The 19,818-nt window shown below is 40.7% G+C and overlaps 1 protein-coding gene across 1 annotated transcript; it reads left to right on the forward strand.

Moving 5' to 3' along the window:
- The first annotated feature begins 751 nt into the window (after nt 1-751).
- On the forward strand, nt 752-19,818 carry STT3A (STT3 oligosaccharyltransferase complex catalytic subunit A). The gene is made up of 18 exons (XM_060251538.1): nt 752-1,038; nt 5,721-5,843; nt 6,091-6,151; nt 6,985-7,106; nt 7,496-7,641; nt 8,715-8,805; nt 9,509-9,615; nt 10,772-10,936; nt 11,476-11,656; nt 12,874-13,029; nt 13,471-13,562; nt 13,999-14,154; nt 14,400-14,588; nt 15,308-15,424; nt 16,872-16,974; nt 17,351-17,539; nt 17,867-17,982; nt 19,550-19,818. The coding sequence occupies exons 2-18, from the start codon at nt 5,756-5,758 to the stop codon at nt 19,586-19,588; spliced, it is 2,118 nt and encodes a 705-aa protein (XP_060107521.1). The 5' UTR covers nt 752-1,038; nt 5,721-5,755; the 3' UTR covers nt 19,589-19,818.

The following is a 19,818-nucleotide window of genomic DNA, read 5'->3' on the forward strand; positions in this document are numbered from 1 at the left end:
CCCACTCCCTGATGACTTGGCCTCCCACCTCATCCCATCCTGCCACCCTCCTAACATGGCCGGCAAGCATTTATTTTCACAATTTTTTTTATAACTTTTTTAAAAAATTAAAAATCAGTAAATTAAAAATGTGAAAAGTTTAAAGTTTGGCGCTCTTCCATTTCCCTATATTTTTAATAAGGGGGGTGTGTGCTAGTGGGTGATTCGCCTAGGGCGCCAGAAAGCCTAGCGCGGGCCCTGAGTCCGCCTAAAAGATGCTGTAAAACGTGGCTTTTGCAGCTGCAATCTGACCCTCGCAGATATAGCGTTGCAAATTCTTGAGAAATCGATATAAAGCTGTTTGGGCTTGTTTGAAAACCCTGCCTGATTGGCGTGTCAGCCCCATTAACTGGCACTGCACTTTTAAGACCAATTCGCTGCAATCACAGTTTACGAGTAAGCATGGTAATAGCGTTAATTGCGAGTGAACACCGTTATTTCAACGCACTGGGAACTACACCGAATCACTGCAATTGCACTCAGTAGCACCTAAATCTGCTTTAAAACCTTCGACGAACACATTAGAAATAGCAATTTCCCCCCGTTGGTCCACGCAGCCAATCCCCACTCGCCAAGCGCCCATTCCCAGCCGCTCCCCTTTTGCAAGCCGCAGGACAACACGTGGCCACACCCACTTTCCGATGTCTGCTCGCCCTCGTCAGGCTAGAGAGACACGTCACTGCTCGCGTCTCAACCAAACTGCCTGCTTCCCCGCACGACAACCACGCCTAGTCCGGAGCGATTTCCCAACCAATCGGGAATCAAGGCTGTGGAAGCGCGTCTCTCAAACTTCCTCTCCGTTGAAAGACAAGGTTTTCACCCAATGATCTGAGGGGAAAAGACGGCGTTCCGGGCCCTTGGGTGTGATGGATACAAATTTAAACCAATGGCGTTGCCGCAGTTCTCGACTGAGAGGTGGGCCGGCGCTGCAGTAAGGAGGAGGTGAGCGTGGAGCGGATGGCTGAGGGAGCGGGGCGGAGAGCGGTTCCCGAGTCCCAGGTGAGGTAAACGGCACCTGAGGTAGAAAAGAGGGGCATGGCACTGACAGGCGAGCTGGCTGTGTGGGCGTCGGCTGATTCTAACGTGGGTGTCGCATCCTGAGGGAGAAAAGGCCTAGTTGGGGAGTGAGAAAGGCAGAAGGTGGTGGAGGAGTTTCACAGAAGACCCCCCGTATGCCAAGGAAAGGTCCCTGCATGTTTTCACTGGGGAAAAAAGAGGAATCACGTGTCCCCCGTTCCCTTTTGTCTTGAAAGGGAACCCTCTGCACGTTGAAAAATAGCCCCCCAGGGAGAATCATAGAGTCACAGAGTTGGAAGGGACCTCCAGGGTCATCTAGTCCACCCCCCTGCACAATGCAGGAAACTCACAAACACCTCCCCCTAAATTCACAGGATCTTCATCGTTGTCAGATGGCCATCTAGCCTCTGTTTAAAAACCTCCAAGGAAGGAGAGCCCACCACCTCCTGAGAAAGCCTGTTCCACTGAGGAATTGCTCTAATGGTCAGGAAGTTCTTCCTAATGTTGAGCCGGAAACTCTTTTGATTTAATTTCAACCCATCTGTTCTGGTCCTACTTCTGGGGCCACAGAAAACAATTCCGCACCATCCTCTATAGGACAGCCCTTCAAGTACTTGAGGATGGTGATCTTATCACCTCTCAGCCGCCACCTCTCCAGGCTAGAAGACAGAGCTTTTCCTTGCAGTTCTCCTTTTCTTTTGCAGGGAGTCTGTAGAAAGGCAGGAGGTTGCGGACGTGTGACGTTGGGGGAATACTGTTCCCGGTCTCACTTAATCATCCTGCTATAACCTAGGGCAGGGGTGGTCAAACTTGCTTAGCGTAAGGGCCATACAGAATAAACATCAGATGTTTAAGAGTTGCAAAACATGAATGTCAGATGTTTGAGAGCAGGAAGGCAGGCACTAGATTGGGGAGAGAGAGGTAGAAAGAAAGCAATTTTTCACTTTGAATGCATTCTCCAAGCTACATCTCTGACTTGGCTCGAAGTAGTGATTTAAAGAGAGATGCATTCTCCAAACTGGCTGATGGGGTAGTAGGGGCTTGGAGAGTCACACAGTATGTATGAAAGAGCTGCATGTGACTCCTGAGCCACAGTTTGGCCACCCCTGACCTAGGGCTTTATATTTTAACAGCCGTCTTGCTGAAATTCAGCAGATTGTGGGTCTCTATGGGAACCCGGCGGGAGTTGCTTTCAGTTTCCCAATGGAAGAAAGGTGGCAAGTTGAGATGAGAAGTGCAATAATGAAGTGGTGCAGTTCGAACTACAGCTTCAGGAGTTTATTGCCTAATTCTGATTTCTGTTCTGGTACAGATATAAGATTTTTTTTGCCTTGTGTACTAATATCTCCAGAGAGGCAGCTGTATTACTTTGTTGTAATAAAAACAGACTGGAGTCTCCAGGCACTTTTAAGTAGCACTTTAAAAATAGCAGGATCGAGGAGGTATGACATGTGGGATGTACAAGATAGAAATGCATGTAATCTATTTTAAATTCTAATCTTGTCAACAGAAATACAGACATGTGTTCTGCATACTTTGCTACATAAAAGCACAGTAAAGTAAGTATCCACTCATTGCTCCTGAGAAAGCAGGCTCTAGTCCATGAAAGCTTAGACTGGAATACAATTTTGTTAGCCTCCAGAGTGCTAAAAGTCTTCTGTTCATTTAGGGAGGCACTTCACTTGCAGTGCAGTCCTAACCAGCGTTACATTTTGAAATCAATAGGGTTAGAATGAGGTAACCAGGTTACTCTAATCTCAGAAGCTTAGCAAGGTCGGCTCTGCTTAGTATTTGGATGGGAGACCAGCAAGGAAGTCCTGTATTGCTATGCAGAGGCAGATAATAACCTCTTGACATCTCTTTCCTTGAAAATTTTCAGGGATAGCCATAAGTTGGCTGCAGTTTGATGGCATTTTCCAACACCATCAGATCTAGTTAGCATTATACTGCCAGTGTCTCAGTTCTCAGAACCATAGGAGGGTCTACAGCTCAGTTGTGGAAAGTAATGCAGGAGATCCCAAGTTCAGTCTCTCCATTATGAAGGCTCCTAGAACAAGTCTGGAAAGGAAATCTGCCCTAAAGTCCTGAAGAGATGATTTCAGTCAGAGGGGGTGCTTCTAGTCAAGATGAACCAATGATCTAGTTCACTGTATGGCATTTTCACATTTTCATATGCTCTTATTATAGATACTCATTCCCTGTTTCTGGGAAGATTTCCCCTTTTTCCTCCTCCCTGTTTTTATAACTATAGCACAGAAGCTTCTCTGCTGTGTATACTTGATGTACTGTGCTGCTGAAGTCACTTTAGGTAGCACTTTAAAAATAGCAGAATCTAGGAGGTATGACATGTGGGATGTACAAGATAGAAATGCATGTAATCTATTGAAAATTCTAATCTAGTCACCAACAACGTGACCAACAGAAATGGGTCCATGTTTTAACAGACTGCGGCACTAGCATCTTCCTATAGCATGACTTACAATTCCATAGAAATGCATATCTTGGTCTGTAAAATTGACCTGTGTAAAACTGGCATGTTTTGTTAAAATACAAAAACCATGGCCATTATTTCACTTTTGTGATGCATCACAGTGTTTTGAATGCTGTATTTCCATTATTTCTTCCGCTCGTACTGTCTCTGGGGTGGGCCAGCTCTAGAATCACATACACTTAGGTGGGAAACTTTCTGTTGCCATAGAACAGAACTTTACAGAGTGTAGCATCTCCAACCTGGGAGATCCAGGTTTGAATCCTTACTCTGCCATGGAACTTGTTGATGGTGTCCTTGGGCCAGTCACACAATCTTAGCCTTTCCTTCCTTACAAGGGTAAGATTGGGGAGAATGGTAGGCTATAAAAGAAGTAAATAAGAGTTCTATATGTGGAGTGGTAAGAATTTTTAATTTTTATATTTGCCGCTTTAACAAAATAAAATTTAGATTTTACAGAGATTGTCATTGGTCAGTTGGCCTTTCTTGTGTTTTTCCACACATGACAAGAATGTACAAGAGCTTGCAGGCATACTGAGTGATTTATAGTAGCGTGTTTGCTTGTATCCTGCCTGATATTACTTGTGAGATTTTCTCAGCTAAGTGCAGATCATGCTGCATAGCCTCAGGAATTGAATTTCCAATGTAATTCTGCTGTGTCCGTCAGAGGGTATGTGTTACAGTGGTTTTTGTTGCATGATTTTGAGGTATTGTGTTGATGCATCTTCATCCTTCTCCAAGATGTTAAAATGGAATGCTTTATCTTCCCAACAACCCATGAGATTGGTTAGGCCCAAAGGTAGTTACTTGTGTTGAACAGACTCTTGTAATACTGAAAGTGCCATTCAAGACTGGGAGGTGAGATGGATCATATTTGATTAGATGGATGGTTGCATACTTTGCTTCATACCAATTCAGTGACTTCCCATGCATACTAGATGTATTGTTTACATTTATGTTCCACCCTTTCTTCCAGCTTTGAACTCAAAATGACATAGATAGGTTTCCCAGGAAGTCACCTATCCAGGTATAGACCAGACCAGCTTAGCTTTCTGCATGGTGGCTGCATCATATGTCTCAGTACTTTGAAAAAAGGGCGGTTTCATGTAGTTCAGTAGTTTTCCAAATGCTTTGGGAGGATGAAGCTGTTGGAGCAGGTGGAGATTATTCGTGGAAAATGGCACATGTAAAGCATTGTAGTCCCTTTCCCCTTGCACCAGTGGCACCTTTTTAAATCTATGGCTGTAACTTTTTTAAAAAAGTCTTCAGGGGAAAAATAATTACAGTGCTTGATGTTGCCACTCAGATTATATCAGAAGGCTGCCTAAGAATTTTAGGTTTTTTGAAATAATCTGTTAACTAAAAAATATCTTTTTAGGAACATCTGTTTTTTTTCTCCTTTGTTTTCATTTTCCTAATGTATGTCTTACTCAGGGTAAATACTTATCTATTGCCTACAATGTCTTAACCATTGATATACGAGTCTGCTTTATTTAAAAAAGTTGCATCCAGTTAATTACGGTAATTTTGGTTTAAATATTTGCTTTTATCCTGTCCTTTTGAACTGTATAGGCTGTCTCTACTGGAAAGCCCTTGTTCAACCTATTTTTATGACAGCTGGTCTTCTTTTACTAGTTGTTGGGCAGGGAAAATATAATTAAGCATTGTTATGAAAGTGATGGTTATGAATAGCATGTTATGTGTATTTTGTTTCCTTTAAAAATTATCTCTTCCAAGCCTGTCTTGGTAATATTTTCAATGCATTGTCTGTTTTAGTATGTATGTGTATAGAACTAAAAAGAAAACCTTCATTCAGGCTGCCTTTTACACATTTTAGAAAAATAAGCTGTTAAGTTTGTGTTGTGACATTTGAAAGCAGCTGTAATGAGTGGGAAGGTAAATAAATTGGAGCAATTGATGGGGACTTTGTTATTTAAGGGCATGAATGATGGTTTTGGATCAGTTGTTAAGACTGGTATGTGTGGAAGTTTCATTGGGATAAGTGGCTAAACTGATGACCTTTTAGGTTGACTCTAATGGAAAAGAGGTGCTTATCTCCTAGACCACTAGGAAACACATTTGCCTGTAATTATCTGATTTGTAGAGCCTGAAGAATTGATTGCTTAGCTCAGCTTTTATTCACCTTGTTTATCTGTCTTGTTGGTTTTCCTTTCAGGTGTTTAAGTATTGCCTTTTGTTGCCTTTGCCAAAATGACCAAGTTAGGATTCCTCCGTTTGTCCTATGAAAAACAAGACACCCTCCTCAAGCTTCTCATCCTGTCAATGGCAGCTGTGCTGTGTAAGTTCAAGCTTGTAAAACTCTGAAGTAAGACAGCATGGTCTGTGCCTATTAGTCTCACATTCTTCTGGTTTAAATTGCATGTTCGGCCACAGATGTTTGGACTGCAAGTTTTCTACCTCTGAATTAGATGCCTATTTGATGGTTGTAGCACTTTCTAGTTGTTAAGGTTCTGTATCATAAACAGCAAAGTAGTCATTTCAATAGTGATAACTGTGCATTGATTTTGCTTTCTTTTGTATTGTAGCTTTCTCTACCAGACTGTTTTCTGTCCTAAGATTTGAGAGTGTCATTCATGAATTTGATCCGTGAGTATCTCAGTTCCCTCTGTTAGTCTGCTTTGTTTTGTGAGATTGGTTGTGAGACTGTGATAGGCATTGATTATATTTCCCTCCCATAGTGTGTTAACTGTAAAAAGAGCAGTGCAGATTATTATATTTTAATTGTAGAGTTTCAGCATGCTTCATGATGTTGAATTGTTTCTTGAACGAATTGTAATAGGAATTGCTGCAGTAGGTTCAGTAGCAGATCTAATATCAGTTCTAGGTAGTTCACCCAGGTCCCATAGAGAATAGCTGTAGAAACTGAAAGGATGAAAATTTAGTTGAAATAGTATTTTCTAAAGTAACACCCAAAGCCCCATGGCCAATTGAATTCCATTCTTCAAGGACTGGCTTGAAAAAATCAATTGGTTGCAGAAAAATGTTTCAGAGAGATGGTGGCGCTTTTGCTGCAGATGTCTATTAAGAGGAGCTTGTGTAGTGCACTCTTTGGCATGTGGTAGTATATGTTGCAGAGCAAGCCTCTAGAAATGGAGCAGAAGATTGGGTGCTTCTGATTGTATGCTGTGAAGAATCAATTGCTATGCAAGTGTTTGTTATGCATTTGGAGGTGTGTACTTTGATCCAACAAAGATTGCATTTCCTGAAAGAACAAATTCAGCCTTCAAACTGGTGCTGATTGTGTGTGTGTTATACTTGGCAGAATGTCTACATAAGCACCTTAGCTGAAGGCAGAGATTGTAATATGAAGAACAGTGAATGGTATTTCTTGTATGCCATTAAAGGTTGCTGTTGTTATTGTTGAATTGTATTTCTAATGTTCTGCTGGAAAGAGCCTCAGTTCTATATTAATATTGCAGATATTTTAATTACCGTACAACTCGCTTCCTGGCAGAAGAGGGTTTCTACAAATTCCACAACTGGTTTGATGACCGAGCATGGTACCCCCTGGGGAGGATCATCGGTGGAACTATCTATCCAGGTAGAAAGCCAAGATTCATCTTGATGGTAGAAGCACAGAGGACATGTATTTAAGACACAGTGTAAACAGTATGGATTTTTTCATTTAGTCTTTTGACCATCTTTCTTGACTCTGTGAAGCTCTGTGGTTGAAAACTACTTGAGAGATTAGGAAGTGCTGCCACTGATTCTGCTGGAGTGATGTACTAATTCAGAATGGCATTAGTTTTCTAGTAAAAAAGCAGAAATCTTACATCCAAATGTTTCTGTTGATTGGTATCACATAGGTCAACCTCATGTTGGTCAGCAAATCCCTCTGTAAACCTATTCTGGCTTGGTTCAGTTTGACCTGCATAGCTGCTGTTAGTTCCTGTTTGCCAGTAACATATCTTTTATTTACTTTTGTTTCAGGCTTAATGATAACATCTGCAGCAATCTACCATGTTCTGCACTTCTTCCATATTACGATTGACATCCGAAATGTCTGTGTGTTCTTGGCTCCCCTTTTTTCCTCTTTCACCACCATTGTAACGTATCATCTGACCAAAGAGCTCAAGGTAAAAACAAGGTTGAAGCATAATTTCAGGACTGAAAGCAGTGCTCTCCATGGCATGATTTATTTGCATGTCACTGCAAAAGGCCTGAGGCTAAAGTTGTTGGGTTATAATTTTTGCTGTTTTGCCATCGGTTTATTACTTGCTGCTTAAGTAAGATTTATCTGGCAGTTCATATTATGCCTATGATCTTAAATCTAGTACGCTGTGATGCTACTCTAATTCTGCACCAAAAGAGTTCTGCATTTAACGTTGCTCAGTGTGGATCGTCTCATTATACCTCCCCATTTTCAAACTAAAAAACAATGTAAATGAAGGAAATAATTTTGGGCCTCTGCAGGTTTTTAAATGGGTATATTGGTGTGTTGGCTAGGGGTGGGATTGTGAAGTTTTAAGTTGGTTTATATTGAAAGACAGCCTGAGCATTCAAGATTTTAAAGTGATTTCCAAGTTTACCATCATTGCCTTCAATTTATCCGTGACTGTACCTGTTACTTGTAATGGGAAGTTGCAGGTACTTTGCATATTAAGATAAGGCATATTATGAATACCGAAGTAGGAAAGTCGTGCTCTTCCACTTTGATTGCTTGTCATAAGCTAGAAATAAAACACCTATCTTGGAACTTCTTTCCATACTGGCTGCTCATGTGAAAAAAAATTTCATATGAACATATGAAGCTGCCTTATACTGAATCAGACCCTTGATCCATCAAAGTCAGTATTGTCTTCTCAGACTGGCAGCGGCTCTCCAGGGTCTCAAGCTGAGGTTTTTCACACCTATTTGCCTGGACCCCTTTTTGGAGATGCCAGGGATTGAACCTGGGACCTTTTGCTTCCCAAGCAGATGCTCTACCACTGAGCCACTGTCCCTCCCCAATTTCAATCCGTTATGAGTCTTCTCTCCCCTTGTTTAGAATAATAGCAGAGTTAAGGAAAGCTTAATAATTTGATGAATCCTCTTTCAGCTGTAATAATGTGTAGTCATTTAATATCTATGGTTGTACATTTTACAGATCTTGGTAATGACTGGGCTGTTCATATATTTTTACTTTTTTTCTCTCTCTTCCCTAATGTAGGATGCTGGGGCAGGTCTCTTAGCTGCTGCTATGATTGCTGTAGTACCAGGTTACATTTCTCGTTCTGTTGCTGGATCCTATGACAATGAAGGTGAGTGAACTTGAAACTGTAATTTTGATCCAGTAGTCGGCACAGCTGGGGAGATCAGTCTAAGTTTGTAAAAGGCAGTTATGCTTGCACCTGTTACCTGATGCTCCATTAGCAAAGCTTAGTCTAGGAAAGCCTACAGACTTGTGACATGATCTTTCAAGGAAAGTGTAACCTCTTATAAGAGGTTGTTTGTTTTGTTTTAACTGCCTCACTGTACTTCCTACCAATAAATGTGAACAGCAATAAAAGAGTTGCTGTATTTTTATGCACTTTATATACAGCAAATTGAATAATTTTGTTACATTTTAAATAATGGTGTAATTGTATCATGAGCATGTTTTACTCTGTTGTAAGTTTTGGAGGCTCTTGAGAGCCAGTTTGGTGTAGTTGTTAAGTGTGTGGACTCTTATCTGGGAGAACCGGGGTTGATTCCCCATTCCTGCACTTGCACCTGCTGGAATGGCCTTGGGTCTGCCATAGCTCTGGCAGAGGTTCTCCTTGAAATGGCAGCTGCTGTGAGAGTCCTCTCAGCCCCACCCACCTCACAGGATGTCTGTTGTGGGGGAGAAAGGTAAAGGAGATTGTGAGCCGCTCTGAGATTCAGAGTGGAGGGTGGGATATAAATCCGATATCATCTTTTTCTAGATTAGTGCATTTTGTTTGCAATAATCCTTCAAGTTTAACTTCCGTTCTTTACCTGCAGGTATTGCCATATTTTGTATGCTTCTAACATACTACATGTGGATCAAAGCAGTAAAGACAGGCTCCATTTATTGGGCAGCCATGTGTGCGCTTGCTTATTTCTACATGGTGAGTGAGAGTTTTCAATCATATTCTGAGTTTCTTGGCAAGTTTGTCAGCTGTACCTGGCCTGGTGTTGCTGTGGGATAATGAGAAAGGGCAGGAGTAGATTAAGTGCAGCCTGAGTAGAACTTGTCTTGTACTCCTGGAATCAGTGCAGATTGGCTGAGCTGTCATGATGTCCACCATTCCCAACTTATCCAGAGAGTGAGTTTTATAAATGGGCTGGAGTGGAGATTAAGGAATCCTCATATTTTATCATTCTTAGGTTTTTGTGTGTGTGAGTAGAAGTGGTATTATGAAACTTAAATTGACTTGTGAACTGGCAAATTACCCTGTTCAGATCTCCTCTCAGCCACAAACTTATTAGACAAGCCACATAGCATGATTAGCCAAGAAAGAAATCTTGGGATAGCAGTAGATAGTTATTGAAGATGGTGATTCCATATATGACAGTCCTGAAAGGCAGGCAATGGCAAATCACCTCTGAACATCTCTCGCCTTGGAAACCCTTTGGGGTTGTCAGAAGTTGGTTGTGACTTGATGGCTTAAAAAAAGAGTGTGTGAGAGAAAATACAGCTGGTGGGCTGCAGACTCACGGCAGACAGATTGTACTTCATTTAATGTGTAGTTAGCTTGTGGAGCTCATGGCCACAGAATATACTGATGGCTAGTAAAAGATGGCCTTAGAACAGTGTTAGATAAGTTCATAGCAGGTAGGTCTGTCAGTGGCTATTATCTATGGGACCTAAATGGAGCTTCCAGGTTTGGAAGCCATATATCTCTGAACACCTCTGGGAGACGACAGCACAGTGAAGTGTGTACTCTGTGCCCTTCTGGGCATTCTGAGACATCTGTTTGGCTCTGATGAGGAATCGGGTGCTGGGCTAGGGAGACACTAGATCTGATACAATAGTGCTCTTTTGTTGCCACTCATTAGCATCGTTTGGCTGTTGTTTAGCAAGTACTCATATTGTATGTTTAAGATAGTGACTATTTTAGCACATAAGGCATCAGGCAGTCTTGCATTTCTGAGATGTTTAAAAATGCCTTTGGTTTGCTGAATAGCAGTGTTGTGTTGGTCGTTGCTATAGTTCTGTGGTCTTTATTGCATCTGGAGGTATGATCACTTGGGAACCTTTAGCTTTTTTCCTCTCTCTTTCAGGTCTCTTCATGGGGTGGCTATGTGTTTTTGATTAACCTCATTCCTCTCCATGTCCTGGTGCTGATGCTGACTGGACGGTTCTCACATCGGATATATGTGGCTTACTGCACAGTATATTGTTTAGGAACTATCTTATCAATGCAGATCTCTTTTGTTGGCTTCCAGGTGAGGGGAGATAATTAACACTGACTTTGTAACTTCTCTAGCATCTGTATGAAGACAATAGATCAGGGGTGTGTGTTTGGGTTTGCCTTCAGATATAGCTTCCTGTTCAATACCAGGAGTATTACTTTGGTGATTAAGGACATTTCATAAAGTACATCTCTTCCTAAAACACCATATTTCCTGCAATATTTCCCTTTCTGCTAGCCACAGAACAGCATGTTTTCTCTGGGCTTTGTTGTGAGTCTGAACTGTGAAGCATGATGTGATAAATTCTTTTGCACCAGAGTAGGAAGTAGTTGTGGGGAAGAAGGAAAGGACATCAGATATATAGCAGGCAATAATAGGTTGGAATGGTGGGTAAACTTACCAGTGTTGATCTAGCTGTTCTTGGGCTCAGCCCACCTGTTTAATTATAAATACTTTGTGTCGGGGCTGAAGGCATGGTTCATGATGTCTGTGAGACTGTTTGGCAAAAGAGAAGCTGTTTTAGTGTTGCAAAACACAGCTTAACTGTCCCTTTTCATTTTTTCCCTATTCAGCCTGTCCTATCATCTGAACATATGGCTGCGTTGGGTGTCTTTGGCCTATGTCAGATCCATGCCTTTGTTGATTATCTGCGCAGCAAACTCAACCCTCAACAGTTTGAGATTCTCTTCAGAAGTGTGATCTCCCTGGTTGGGTTTGTCCTTCTAACAATAGGAGCTGTTCTGATGCTGACAGGTGTGGTGATCTTGTTGCTGCTGAGATATTAGCTGGCTTCAACTTGCCTCTGTGCTTTTAATGGGAATGTTGGACTAGAAACAGTTTTATTCTTAACAGGAGTTTTTTCTTACCCACAGGAATATTCTGTGGAGTCAAGTCTTTTAAAAGTGACTTTGCTCAAAACTGCAAGCATATATAAACATGCAACTTTAGACACTGTTCAGCATGTTGAGAATCAAGTTTTCTTAAAAACCAAGGTTTTTTGTGATTGATAAAAAACCAGGTAATCTGTAAAATACTGAAGGAGCAAGTGCTGAGCACTGTTTTACTTAACGATGATGACAGCATTAGGATTGCACCTCCAGTTCCTAAAGCTGATCTATTGATTCCTGGCAACTGATCAGTGTATTTTTTGGTTGATGATCTTGAAACTAGGCAACAGCACATGGAGGAAAGATGGAGCTCTGTTCTTTGAAAGAGAAAAAGATCAAAGGTTTAATTCTGCAGGTTATAGTTTTTTACAAATGCTTAATAGAATTATCATATCTTAAATGGCTCATATCCTATAGACTATCAAGTTGAGTTTACTTATTGCTGTGGAGGAAGGAGGAGTGTTATTGATTATATTATTTCTCAGGAAATATGCCAAGTCTGGTTGAAATATTTGAAGTTTCTTCTTATTTTGACAGTGACCATTTACCTATTATATTGAGATTTATGATTTGTGATTGTTGTCCCCTTTTCCAGAGGTGGAGGGTCTTCGCCCACCTTTCTTTCATGTTAGCAGAACAGGCATGAGAATGCCACACCCCTCTGTCCTTACATAGAAGTTGCAGATCCCTAGAAGTCTGTGGACCTCAGTTTGAGAAATGTTGCATTAAACTGTATCTGCTTAAAGTCTTCTCATGTTAGAGGTGAAGTCCTGAAGATGCTTTAACAGAGTGGCTGTTTAATAGCTGCAGAATCACTTAAAAGCTATTATGCGAGCCTTTAATGATTCCCTCACTATGGGACAGAGCAAAGACATCTGTTTGATACAAGCTGTATGTTGTTTGTCACTTTTAAGAAGAATAAAGGCAAACTGGGCTTACCTGTTAATTTCTGCTAAATTTTTAAATACTTGGCAACTCCCAAATGTGATTTGAAATGGTTTTGGTTTGAGAGAGATTCATGCCCTGTAATAAAACTATGCTAAATTGACTGTATTGTAAATGTGGCTCTCCCATCTTTGCCAGGAAAAATTTCTCCCTGGACTGGTCGCTTCTACTCACTGCTGGATCCTTCTTATGCAAAGAATAATATTCCCATCATTGCCTCAGTCTCTGAGCACCAGCCTACCACATGGTCTTCTTATTACTTTGACCTGCAGCTTCTTGTTTTCATGTTCCCAGGTAAGTATAGCATAGATAACGTAATAAATGGTTTTTTTTATATTTTTATATTCTTGATAATTGATCTTTTTAAAGAATGGCAGGAGCCTGGCTGACTTTTTAGAAAATCAGTGGTCTCTTCTAAAAGTAATCCCCAGGGAAATATTATAAGAGGAAAACTGATAGATAGCAACAGCAGTATTGAAGAGTTTGCTATGAAGAGAGGCTTGGGCATGGGTCAAAGAAAAAGAGTTGGTTAAAAGATGCCAGTACCTAGGAAGGATTGAGAACCTGATTTTGTGTTCCCAATACATTCCTGATTTTGTGTTCCCAATACATTTGTGTTACTAGTTCCCAATACATTCCTGTTTAACAGAATGTACTTTGGTGTCTTGTGTACTCATTGCTGCTTGTGTAGGAATAATGGGACAGATAGCTGACTTATCTCTCCTTCTCTTACAGTTGGTCTGTATTACTGTTTCAGTAACCTGTCCGATGCCCGCATTTTTATAATCATGTATGGTGTGACCAGCATGTACTTTTCTGCCGTGATGGTGAGGATTTAACATGGACTTTACCTGGGGATTTGCCAGTTTGGAAGTGGGTCGGTAGAGGAACCATCATAATCCTAGTTCTTCTCCTTTTACTTGCTTCAGCAATTTGTATCTTAGTGAGACTTCATATAACAGGTGTTTGTGTGAATACGTCAGTTAAAAATTAAGCATGTCTCCATTTTAATCCAGTCTTCTCACTTTAAGAGAGCATCATCTGGGAGGAAGAGATAGTGTCATGGTGAAAGGGGCTAGCGATTGCTATTCCACAACATCCTTTTAATTTTCATTCTGCTTAATTGAACATGAGTTTGTGGCTTAAGTTGGAGACTCCACAGTCTAAATGAAGGAAGCTTCATCACTTCAGGGAAATGTTTTATTCTTTTGTGGCCCCTCCAGTTTTTGTTTTTATCTACATACTGGGCTGTTATTTTTACAGGTTCGTCTTATGCTGGTATTGGCTCCAGTAATGTGTATTCTGTCTGGCATTGGAGTTTCCCAAGTACTGTCCACTTACATGAAAAACCTGGACATCAGCCGACCAGACAAGAAATCAAAAAAGCAACAGGATTCTACTTATCCCATCAAAAACGAAGTGAGTGACTGCATGAGGATGACTTGATGAGGGATGCAGGGTTCTCCTCAGAGGAACACAGCAAAACTAGAAGGGTGTTGTGAGAATTACATTAGGGTAGGCTTTACTTGAATACTTTTGTTCTGTTTGTCGTTTGGTTACTTCTGAATACTTTTTGAAGATTTTCCTTTTTAAAGGATTATTATGTTTGTTGCTCTCATAATTGTAGCATCCATGTATCTTGATAGCCCTTGTTTCTTCCTTAGGTTGCCAGTGGCATGATCCTCGTGATGGCTTTCTTCTTGATCACCTACACTTTTCATTCAACTTGGGTGACCAGTGAAGCTTACTCTTCCCCTTCCATAGTGCTCTCTGCTCGTGGCGGTGATGGTAGCAGAATCATCTTTGATGACTTTAGGGAGGCTTATTACTGGCTTCGTCATAATACACCAGAGGTAATTCTCTTCAGAGTGCTCACTTTGAGAAGCAGCAAAGAGGTTAGAGTGCTGTTAACTTTCATGGGACAGGTATACTTCCAGGTTCCAGCCTTAATGGTGGTCAAAATTTAAAGCCTGTATGGTGGAAGCCCTCCTGAATTTACTCTAAGAACATCAGCGTATATTGCATTTTAGTTTTAGGAGGAGTAGAAGATGAACAACTGCATGGATTTTCGCCTACTGGTTAAATCAGTTGTAAACGCATAATGCCGTTGTCTCGATGGGATGATTCTCTATTGTGGGGTTTTGGTTAACATTCTTCACACTGCCTGCTATGTAACTTGGTCTGAACATGTGGTACCCATAATTTAATTCACCGGATCTCAGAGGAAAAGAGATTCTCCTGCTTTTGGCATCACCTCTGAAATGTTTTTCTAATTTTTAAAATGAAAAGAAAAATCATTTTGGACTTCAGAACTCATTAGTATGCATAATAGGTCTTTAGTAATGACAAATTCGCTGTGCCTGGGATCACATCTGTACAAAACAGTTGTATGTATTGGTATTTTGAAGTTCTTATGATGATGGTTTAAATGCACTGGCTGCCACCATGTGATACTGGCACAGAAAAAGCAATTTTTATTGCCATTGCATTTTTTGCTACTTTTACAGATTAACTCAAACGAGCATGTTAATTTAATAGAAGTACGATGTGTTGATTTGTATTTTGATTTCAGGATGCAAAAGTTATGTCCTGGTGGGATTATGGATATCAAATAACAGCTATGGCAAACAGAACCATTCTTGTGGACAACAACACTTGGAATAACACACACATTTCTCGAGTTGGTCAGGTACGTGTAGAGATGTAAAGGTCCAGAAAAAAAGCAGAGAATTTTAGAGTGGGGGGGGGGGGAGCCTGTTTCCCCCACGCTCCCAAAGACTCTACCTCCCTAGCCTTTTTATTGGGAAAACTGAGGAAATTTTGTTAACACTGGGTGGGGAAAAAGACCTCCTATGAAACATTTTCCCTTCTAGAATGAATGAAATACTTTTTGAGGCCAGGTTTATCATACACAAGATGTGTAGCGTGAAGAAAATCTGAGGACTTTTTCAATTTTTCCAATGGAAATACTTTTTTTTCCAATGGAAAAATTGGGAGGTTTTTGGGGAACACTGACAAAAAACTTGTGTGAAATATTTTCTCTTTTTAAGTGAGAAGAACCTTGTCTTTAAAAAGCATTTCATTCATTCCAGAACTACAGAATGAAAATCCTGAGAACTTTTTCAAGAGTTCAGTGTTCAACTTAATATCCAAACATGCTGCTAGTCCTACCTATTTCCAAATACTTTCTTTTGTTACAGAACTTGTTTTCTACCTTCCATCTTTTATCCCTCCCCCCCTTCAAATGGCAAAAATTAAGGTCCATGTGCTAGAGCAGCATAGGGTGTAGTATTCTGCAACTCAAGTACACATTGGGCACATTTGGAATTTTTCTTGTAAGAAATGAAGGAAATTATATTTTCAAATTCTGTAAAGATGCAGGATAGTAACATTTTATGATAATTAAATTATAAATGGTGCATTTTATGTTCTTAAATCAGTAAAATAGATTTAGGTTTGATAGGCAAGTAGGTATTGCATATATTTCCATTTCTCCCAAAATTTCTGGTGTTTTTTCTGGGGGGGGGGGGAAATAATTACATGGGAGGTGGCTTCAAAATTTCTGGATAGGCCACCAAACAAAGCTCTTCATCTCTAGCTAGGTTCTGCTGCTTAGTAAGTTCCAGTTTTTCTTCCTAGCATCATGAGAAATTATGGAGAGATGCTGTGAAAGATCTAGTCCAGAGGTATAGAGCTTATTTGTTATGAGGGCTGGATCTGAAATAAATGTCACCTTGTCGGGCGGGCCATGTGTGCCATAAAATGTAATGTCACAGGCAAATCCAATTCACAATATTATTTATTCAAAATATAGACATGCTTAAAATATTAACATTCTTACAGTATTTCCTTAAAGTATCTCCCTGATGCCCATCCTCCGTTTACACCTCCTATTACTCATTAGCAGTGGGATAGCATATAGGGACACGATGCACAGCCTTGGTCATCTGGCAATAAAGGTAATGACCAGTTGCTTGCAGGCTGGATAAGAGCCCTGGACAGGCCGTGTCTGGCCTGTGGGGTCTTTGTTTGACACCCCTGGTCTGATCCCTCCCTTCAAATGAGTAAGTCATCATTCAAGCAGATGTAGTAATTGACATACTATGAATTTTTATACATTGCTGTTTTGTTTTCAGGCCATGGCATCCACAGAAGAGCGAGCATATGAGATTATGAGAGAGCTAGATGTCAGTTACGTGCTGGTAATATTTGGAGGCCTCACTGGATATTCATCAGATGGTAATCATGTGCTTCTGTGTACACAAAAATAACAATTGTATAACTTCAGTGACTTATTAATATTCCCTGTTGATGGGAGTATGGAGCAAATGCATAACTTGCTTAACTCAATGCAAATGCTAAAACATATCTCTTAGACATATATGCAATGAGCCCAGCATTGTCATAGACAAACTTTGGTAACCAAGACTGTGGAATGTTGAGTTCTTCTCCCTGTACTTTTAAAGCTTGTGGTTAATTTGCCAACTTCATCTTTTATCCTTCCCCTATCTTGCAAGCCTTTTGATGGTCAAAATTAACATTCTCACTGTATTCTGCTCTGCTGTATAGGCCATTTGGTAAAGACTTCCATTCTTGTTGCCTTTATTTTCCACAGATATCAACAAATTTCTGTGGATGGTACGAATTGGTGGGAGCACGGACACTGGGAAGCATATAAAGGAGCACGATTACTACACACCAACAGGAGAGTTCCGTGTGGATAGGGAGGGCTCTCCAGTGCTGCTCAATTGCCTTATGTACAAAATGTGCTACTACCGCTTTGGACAGGTGTACACAGAAGCCAGTAAGTGACTTTCATTTGAAATTGGCAGCAGAGGAGAAGACTTGTCTTGGGGCTTGGATTTTGGGGCTAAATCCTTGGTTTTCCATGTATCAAGGTCTTCTGAGCACAGCTGCCTTTCAGAGTTTATAGCATAACTGGATTTCATCCAGCAGTTACTTTTCTTCCATAGTATTGACGTTGTTGTGCATTGGTGGAAGACCAGCTAGGAAAAAAATCCCTGACTTAATGGCAGATATGTAAAAAATGCAGTTAATATGGGGTGATGGAGGGCATGAGGAATTGACAGAAGCTGCTGTGAGCTGTAACTTTTTCTCCCTCCGTTTCTAGAGCGCCCTCCAGGTTATGACAGAGTAAGAAACGCTGAGATTGGTAACAAAGACTTTGAACTTGATGTATTGGAAGAGGCATACACCACAGAACACTGGTTGGTCCGAATATACAAGGTAAGCAAGATCTGAATTGCATCATCTGCTAAAGTGAGGGAGAAGGTAAAGGCAACTTGCCATTTTCTACAAGCAGCTAGCGTAAGATACCTTCTTGATCTTCTTATGCAAGGTGGAAGGCCTAGCATGCCTTTCTTTTAACAAAGGCATCATATTTTGAGTTGGGCATTTATTTAAATCTTTATTGCACCATTCTTTCATCAAAGAACTCGGGATAGTGTATACACAGAATTCCAGGAAGTCTCCCCATCCTGGATCTGAATATGATGAGATTCAGTAGAAGAGAGACACGTATTGAATCTTCTTGCTGTACTGTCCCAAGAAAAAGACTCTCTGCTCAACTGCCAGTTTTGTAGATTTTTGTTTGATGGCCAAATATGTAGTTTGTGATTTGCAGCACCCAGGTCTGACTAATGAAAAGCCACTGCTATGTCAGCATCATCAGCTGTCTACCCAATTTTTTTGCCTTCAAGGTCTTCATCCCTCTCTCTCCGTGTGAACATAACCATTTCCCTCTTCTCCCTTGTGTCCTGTCCTGACTTTCCTCTGCCTTGCTTTCCCCCCTTCTCCATACTGTCTTCCACCACCTACTTCTTATTGGCTTTCTTCTGTCTTATACCTCCTCTGCCTCTGATTGCTCTTGGTCCCCACTCGTCTTTCTTCTAGACACTTTTTACCCTTTCTGAGGTTGTTGGGCCCAGCATTCAGAAACTGCAGTGCTGGACCATGCTACCACCCTGACAAATTCTGTTACGTCAATAGGTGGATCTCACCCCTTGCTGGCCAGTTGATGGAAGCTTTCTTGATGTGCTCTCCACAGAGCTATTCCACAACACTACAGAAATTGTGACCCATTTTCCTGTCTTCCTGGGTCATGAAGGGTTGGATGAGTTTCCTTCTCTGTGATCTCAACCATATTTGCTTAGTTTAGCAAGGCTACTGTATCCTGTGCCTTCCAGTCATATCTTAGGGAGCTCACAAACTTTTAAGAGCTGTAAAAAGTGTTGTAGTTGACTTAACTGTTTAAACTTTAGACATGAGACAGAAAAGTGCAGTTCCTTGCAGTTAGGTTGTAGAAGAACATGAAAGAACATTTATTTCTGGATTTTATTGAAACATCTGAGAGTCCAGTCCTATGAAGTTAAGTGTGCTTTAGCCAGTTGAAACTAGAGGACTTATTTGTGCCTAATGATGCAGATTATTAGTGAATTGAAAGATTAAATAAGAGAGCATAAAACGGAAGGGGGAGACATTTGAATTAAAACTCCAGTCTTATGGCTACTAACTAACTTTTTGGCAACTCTTGAAGAAAACTTGGGAGTAAACCTAAATGCTTGGTATACCTACTTGGATTCCTATTTGCCAGTCAAGGTTAGCTGTCAGGGCAACATTGAGGAAGCAACAGGCGTATGTTAAACAGATTTCTTAACAAAGCTCACCAGAATTAGTAGCTGGATTCATAATTGGAGCTAATCAATCCAAGAGACCTTTGCTTATATTAGTTTGGGGACCTTTCCCCTAAAGACTTTGAATTGCAAAGCTGAAAAATTCAATTTTGTCTTAACAGGTAAAGGACTTGGATAATCGAGGATTGTCAAGAACGTAATTTGCTTTCAGCTGTACTAGAATGAGCACTGACCGAGCCTTTGCCTGTGAGGCAGATGGATTTTTTTTATATTGTTTGTCAGTAAGGAGTTGGGAACTCATTTGCCCAAGAAATATTGTCCTCACGCAACAAGTCTGTATTAGAGGGAATGATTTTTATAAATATGAACCGACTACCAAATCAGAATTAGTACCTTTTATGATGGGATAATTAAAAAAGGGTATGTAAAA

This window comes from Heteronotia binoei, chromosome 12, assembly GCF_032191835.1.
Source record: "Heteronotia binoei isolate CCM8104 ecotype False Entrance Well chromosome 12, APGP_CSIRO_Hbin_v1, whole genome shotgun sequence".
Classification (NCBI taxonomy): domain Eukaryota; kingdom Metazoa; phylum Chordata; class Lepidosauria; order Squamata; family Gekkonidae; genus Heteronotia; species Heteronotia binoei.

Excerpts from the sequence above, each read along its gene's own strand:
- STT3A (XM_060251538.1), top strand. The coding sequence starts at position 5,756 with ATGACCAAGTTAGGATTCCTCCGTTTGTCCTATGAAAAACAAGACACC. Across the intron at positions 6,152-6,984 it reads GTCATTCATGAATTTGATCC|ATATTTTAATTACCGTACAA; the intron begins GTGAGTATCTCA and ends TTAATATTGCAG. Across the intron at positions 15,425-16,871 it reads ACATTTCTCGAGTTGGTCAG|GCCATGGCATCCACAGAAGA; the intron begins GTACGTGTAGAG and ends TTTTGTTTTCAG.